The sequence below is a fragment of the Trypanosoma rangeli genome (assembly GCF_003719475.1).
Source record: "Trypanosoma rangeli strain AM80 chromosome Unknown Tra_15.4_contig_00674, whole genome shotgun sequence".
Classification (NCBI taxonomy): domain Eukaryota; phylum Euglenozoa; class Kinetoplastea; order Trypanosomatida; family Trypanosomatidae; genus Trypanosoma; species Trypanosoma rangeli.
Window position 1 is genome coordinate 1 of NW_021706425.1, and position 5,396 is coordinate 5,396.

Sequence of the window (5,396 nt, forward strand, 5' to 3'; positions counted from 1 at the left end):
GTTAATGGTCTCAGTGTTCTTCCGTCCATCCACTTCCGAGCATTGACACCGTCGCGCCGCTGTCCTCCCACTCAGAATGACAGTGATAAGCTGCGGGTGCGACTGCGCGCGGCACATCACTTTTTCCCCATTCTCACCGCTCTCTTCGCCTCCGCGCGGGCTTGGGCGCGCACACAACATGCCATCAGGGAGGGATGCCGACTCGTGCACAACACTCACGCACACCCCATCCACCTCCCACTGCCACAAAAGCGCAAGGCAGCAACAGCCATGAGCCAAAGCACACGCACACACACACACAAAAAAAAAAAGAGGCATACATGGACCCCATCAACCACGCTCATAAATACTGCAGAATATATATATAAATAACGCAGCTTTATATATTCTTTATTTGACTGTAATAAAGGCCATATATACATTTAACGGTGGTGTCCTTTATTATTTTTATTGTGTTATCTATTTGTCCTCTTCTCTCCTGGACTTCACTGGCCTTCTGGTAACGGTGACGGTCACCGTATCCATGGGCTAGCAAATCCAGAGAGAGATCAATTGGAAGCTCTGCATAGGCATTCACATGGACTTGCGTGATTGCGTAGTGGTAGCTGTGTAAGAGCTTCCTATGCTTTTTCCTTTTCTTCATGCGGAAGTCTGCGGCAGATAGTGGATACAGTTGCGCAGGAACAATCTTATCGTTCATTTTCTTCTGCCCCAATATATTTTTGTACACATATCCTGCAGCATTTACGAGTGATAAAAAAGTGGGGTGTAAGTAAAATCAAATTAGTAAAAAGATAATGTCATTGGTGATAAGAATTAGTAAAGACATATAAAACAAAAACAAAAAGGGGAGGAGATTTGGTTGCGCTTCAGGTAATCGAGTGAACAAGCAAAGGCAAAGTATAGCAGCTGAGAATGGAAAAGTAGAAAATTCAAAGGGGGATGACGGCACACTCTCTGCAGGAAAGAGGGAAAAAACAATATCTATAGCAGACGCTTGTTGGCGCGCGACTTTTTGCTCATGCACCCACACATTTGCCTTCTTTTTATTACCGTCAGCTCGCCACATACCCACACGTACTGCACAGTAGAGGCAATGAACCGTCTCACTCAGCAGCGTAGCGACGAGGTCTTGATGATAGTGGGAGTGGTAAAAAGTAGTGGTGCTGGCGGAAAACCTATGCTTGGAAGTCTGATACACACCCGGTCCCCACAGCAAATAAGCACACGCCAATCTTCCTTTTTTTACACCTTCAATTTTGCTCGTTTACCGTCTCGTCGCCCTGCCATCCGTAAAACCAAAAACAAAGAAACACCATATTATTAATAATAATAAGCAAATAGTAAAAAAAAAAACTAAATAATAACAACAAAAAGGTTTGTCGTCATGGAACAACTACTCTTCAGCGGCAGCAAGTCTCATTTTTTCACAAACCCATCTTTTTACACCGCATGCGCGCGTGTGTGCGCCGCTGACTTTATCTGGATTATTTTATTCTTCTTCTTTCAAAAGTCATCTGCTCCTCGCGCGTGTTTTTTTGTTTCTTTTTTTCCGTTTTTCGTGTTTTATTCTTCTACTGTTGTCCGCCCACACTCACACATGCCCCACACATTGCACAACTCCGGTTGCCACCTCCAACGCACTACAAAAGTAATTAGAGATGCGCAAGCAGGATCTGATGCTTTAAAAGGCAATAAGCAACGCAAAGTGGCAAATCAACATCAACAACAAGATCAAAACCAAAAGAGTAGGAGATAAATAGTACTCAAACACAACAAAACATTATATTATATTATATATATATATATATATATATATATACATGCATACGTATATGTAAAAAAAAAAGGATAAAAATAAACTGGTGTGTATATATGACAATACGAATGAAAGCAATGGTAAGCGAGGGATTCACCGTGTATGTGTGTGCGTGTTGTGTGCAGGAAAGTGAGAGCGTGGGAGAAAAACAAAAAGGAAGAGGGGTTCGTGCTAGAACAGAGGTCTCCTTGCATTGATCTAATGCAGTGAGTCAGAAGAAGAAGCAAAAAGATGACGTACAAAGCGGCAGTGCAAAGCACGTTGACCTCCTTTTTCCCCTTGCTTGTAGATTCTGGTTCACTTTTGTTACCCTCCTTTTCCCTCCACTACACTTGAACCCTGAATGGAATTTGTCCCTCCCCACGCCTCCACTCCAAACGACAGATAAACACAAGACGTAAAGCACAAACGTCCTTCTTGAAAGCAAGTCATTAACAAAAAAGTCCATAGAACAAAAAAAAAATGGAAAAGAAAAAGCATTAAAAGCAAGGCAACAGAGCAATTAAAACAAAAAAAAGTTACACCTTTCTATTCATCCACCCATACGGACCCATGAAAGGTTGTAGGGGTCGTGCCTCCACTTGCCTGCACTGAAGCAGCGGCAGCTTGTCGACAGACTCATTGAAGAGTTACTGGCCCCCTCGTCACGGCTGGATGCAGCCATGGAATCGGACACTGTCCCCCTAATTAAAAGGGACGACCCCCGGCAGCCCTTGCAGGGTCTTCCACCTCGCAACTCGGGCGTGGACTCTTCCGCGCCTCCGGGAGCTTCCTCAAAGCGGCACGGGCCGTCACACGAAACGAGAACACGTGACGACAACTTCCGTCGCACGTCCAACCTCTGTTTCGGCTGCTGAATATCACTGTAACTCAGGGAACACAGTGTGGATACTGCGGCTGGCGTGTTAGGACTTTCCTTTGTTGACATCTCACAGCTCTGGCCAAGCGAACTTGATTCACGCAAAGGCCCCATCCACGAAGTATTCTCACCATTCCGGTATAATGAGTTTGCCAGCGAACTATGTCCACTTGTGCCGCCTCGTTGAACCAATGGAAATCCTCGCACAGAAGACGGACAAGCCTGAGACGCCTCAGCAAGCCCTGTGGAAGGTGACAAAGGCGCCATGTTTAACATGTTTTGTTCATGCGGCTCAGACACGTTGCAAATAGATTCCTTTTGTGTAACCTTCAGACGTGATCGACGGCCAAGAGGAAGCTGTGGGTTCATTGCCGCAATCTCCTTGCACAAGTGCAGAAAACTGCACTCCTCCGCGAAGCGACAGCGTTCCTTGACGTGAAGGCGACAAATGGGTATGTCCCCTGCCCCAAGTACAATAAGTGGCGAACCTTCCGGTGGTGCAGAGCCTTCATGTGCAGACTGTCCGTAAGAATCAAGCGCACGAACAACGTCGGAGTCCAGTTCATTTAGCATCTTGGAAATGGGCACTGTGTAACCAATGCGGCTCAATGGAACATAGCCACCCTCAAAGCTTACTTCAGGGATGTATAGCACCACCTTTGAAAGCCATGAGCGCTCATTCAGCACACCAGCGATGTCATCGTCACCGTGAAATGAGCAACACCGCGGAAGATTCCCCACGTGACCTCGCAGTACCACAACCGTATCCACGTTCGCATGAACCTGGTGACACAGAGTGCCTTGGCGGCACCGACCTTGAAGAAAGAGCTGGCACAAGCTTGGAATTGCGGCACGTTGCTGTGCCCGTGTGGGGTATATGCAGTCGCATGGGATCAGAAGCTTTCGGGTGGCAGGGTCCACGACCACCATACAAAGTGCACCATCCGCGTTGTTGGTGTACCCCTCCTTGCCTTCAATTAAAGGAGGCAAAGAACACATTGTTACCGGCGCGGTATTCCTTTTATCAACGTGAAGTAGCAATTGTTTCACAGGTGCAGTATGGATATAGATATAGGCCTGCTCCTTTTATTTTATTTTTTTGCACTGGATTCCCAAGCAGACTTAAAAGTGGTTCGTTTGTGCTCGTCGTGTTCTACTTCTTGCTATCACACACGATGGAGGTGGGAAACGAGTGTGGAAAAGGAGCGTCACTACAAAGACAGAGAAATACACAAAAGAAACAGAGTCCATAGTTAAAATGTAAAATGCATACACATCCATGCAAATACGCGTTGAACAAGAAGCAAAAACAAGAAATCCCGGCAGCTACAGATTCATCTACCCAACTTTAACTCCTCTCTTCATTTTGTTTTCATACCACACTTTCTCCTTTTATATCACAATATGTCTCCGAGAGTGAATGTTCCCGGTATACACGCCATACCCCGGTCAAATCAAAGGTGAACCTTCTTCGCTCACTCGTTCGTGCGGGTTGGGCATATGTACTCTGTTTTAAGGTGTCCTATCATAGATTATTATTTTTTGCTTTGCTTTCCCGCACCCAAGACCCCTCTTTGTTTAAAACTGCCACGGCGACCTCCTCTTGTTTTGCTCGCCCACCAGTGTGTTGATACATGAGCTGCACCCGTCAATTTTCATCCGCCAACGAAGCCCGGGACGCCGCCCTACTGGTGGTGCAGCGTCGACACCCCCTCTTCAAGGGTCAGCGCCTCGTTACAAGGAACAGAACCCGCCTCTGCAAAGACTCGGAGGAACTTTGGGTTCCCCAGCATGGTGGGCGCGTCCACGAGCCGTTGCAAAGAGGTCCAATTCACTGTTTCGCCTTGGCCCCGTCTTGCAACGCGCTCACCATCCGCCACGGCGAGCGCAACGGCTGCGTGATCCGCACCAAAGCGGATCACGCGATGAGCAAACATCAAACAAAAATGCCGCTTGGACCAGTTCAGCTGCGCAGACACTTTAAAGACCCTTCGGCGGCGGCTGCTGCCCGCCTCACCCCGGAAAGTGTGGGGAGTGCCGTGGGCAGCGTACGATGCATGCCTCTACACATAAATGCACTTGTCCCTTCAAAACACTCTGCCTTGCGAAAAATTACACGTCATGATAAACTTGGGATAAGAAAATAGCATTGATGTATTTTACCAGAAACACGCCACGCCAGACCTTTTCCTTATCGCAGGCGTTCCCCGAAACGAAAAAAAAAAGGGGGGGGGGGGGGGGGGGGGTTATAAGTGAATCAAGTACTGCTGCTCCTCTTGTATCACCTTATGTTCTCTCCCTTCCCTCTCCCCTCATTTTCCACCCTTGCCAGACGCTCGAAAAAAAAGCACAAAATTAAAACAACCAGGCAGCCAGAAAAGAAAACAAAAAAAAATTACGGTACTTGTTCGAAGAAACGGCAACAACAACAGTATGAACGAAAATTGAGGGAAGTCGATACTGTGCGCTGATGGGAGGAAGAGAGGGAGAGAGGGAGAGATGGAGAAGGGGAGAGAGCAAGTGGCAAAACCACGGAAAAAAAATGGAATGGGATGAAAAACATCCAACGACCAAAAGAAAAAAAAAAAAAAAAGGGAAAAAAGAGAGGAAGCAAAAAAAGAAGCTTGAATCGTCCCTTTTTTATGTAAAAGAAAAGGAAGAAAGAAGCGCATAACAGAAGCTGAAATGAACACAACAGAAGGAACGAAAACAATGCCC

The 5,396-nt window shown here is 46.7% G+C and overlaps 3 protein-coding genes across 3 annotated transcripts, besides 8 other annotated features; 1 reads left to right on the plus strand and 2 right to left on the minus strand.

The window, feature by feature from the left end:
• TraAM80_09761 (uncharacterized protein) lies at nucleotides 1–318 on the minus strand (the record flags this gene model as incomplete). Its single annotated transcript, XM_029386425.1, has 1 exon — nucleotides 1–318. A coding segment is annotated over one exon (318 nt), but the record flags the coding sequence as incomplete, so codon positions are not given.
• A 984-nt stretch (nucleotides 319–1,302) lies between these two features.
• Nucleotides 1,303–1,367: a sequence feature (A-rich).
• A 346-nt stretch (nucleotides 1,368–1,713) lies between these two features.
• Nucleotides 1,714–1,746: a sequence feature (A-rich).
• Nucleotides 1,747–1,784: 38 nt separating this feature from the next.
• Nucleotides 1,785–1,822: a microsatellite.
• A 95-nt stretch (nucleotides 1,823–1,917) lies between these two features.
• Nucleotides 1,918–1,941: a microsatellite.
• A 328-nt stretch (nucleotides 1,942–2,269) lies between these two features.
• Nucleotides 2,270–2,336: a sequence feature (A-rich).
• A 15-nt stretch (nucleotides 2,337–2,351) lies between these two features.
• Nucleotides 2,352–3,677, minus strand: TraAM80_09762 (uncharacterized protein; the record flags this gene model as incomplete). The annotated part of the gene is made up of 1 exon (XM_029386426.1): nucleotides 2,352–3,677. The coding sequence occupies one exon, from the start codon at nucleotides 3,675–3,677 to the stop codon at nucleotides 2,352–2,354; it is 1,326 nt and encodes a 441-aa protein (XP_029233708.1).
• Nucleotides 3,678–4,312: 635 nt separating this feature from the next.
• On the plus strand, nucleotides 4,313–4,825 carry TraAM80_09763 (uncharacterized protein; the record flags this gene model as incomplete). Its single annotated transcript, XM_029386427.1, has 1 exon — nucleotides 4,313–4,825. The coding sequence occupies one exon, from the start codon at nucleotides 4,313–4,315 to the stop codon at nucleotides 4,823–4,825; it is 513 nt and encodes a 170-aa protein (XP_029233709.1).
• A 78-nt stretch (nucleotides 4,826–4,903) lies between these two features.
• Nucleotides 4,904–4,924: a microsatellite.
• A 233-nt stretch (nucleotides 4,925–5,157) lies between these two features.
• Nucleotides 5,158–5,195: a sequence feature (GA-rich).
• A 55-nt stretch (nucleotides 5,196–5,250) lies between these two features.
• Nucleotides 5,251–5,300: a sequence feature (GA-rich).
• The last annotated feature ends 96 nt before the right edge of the window (nucleotides 5,301–5,396 follow it).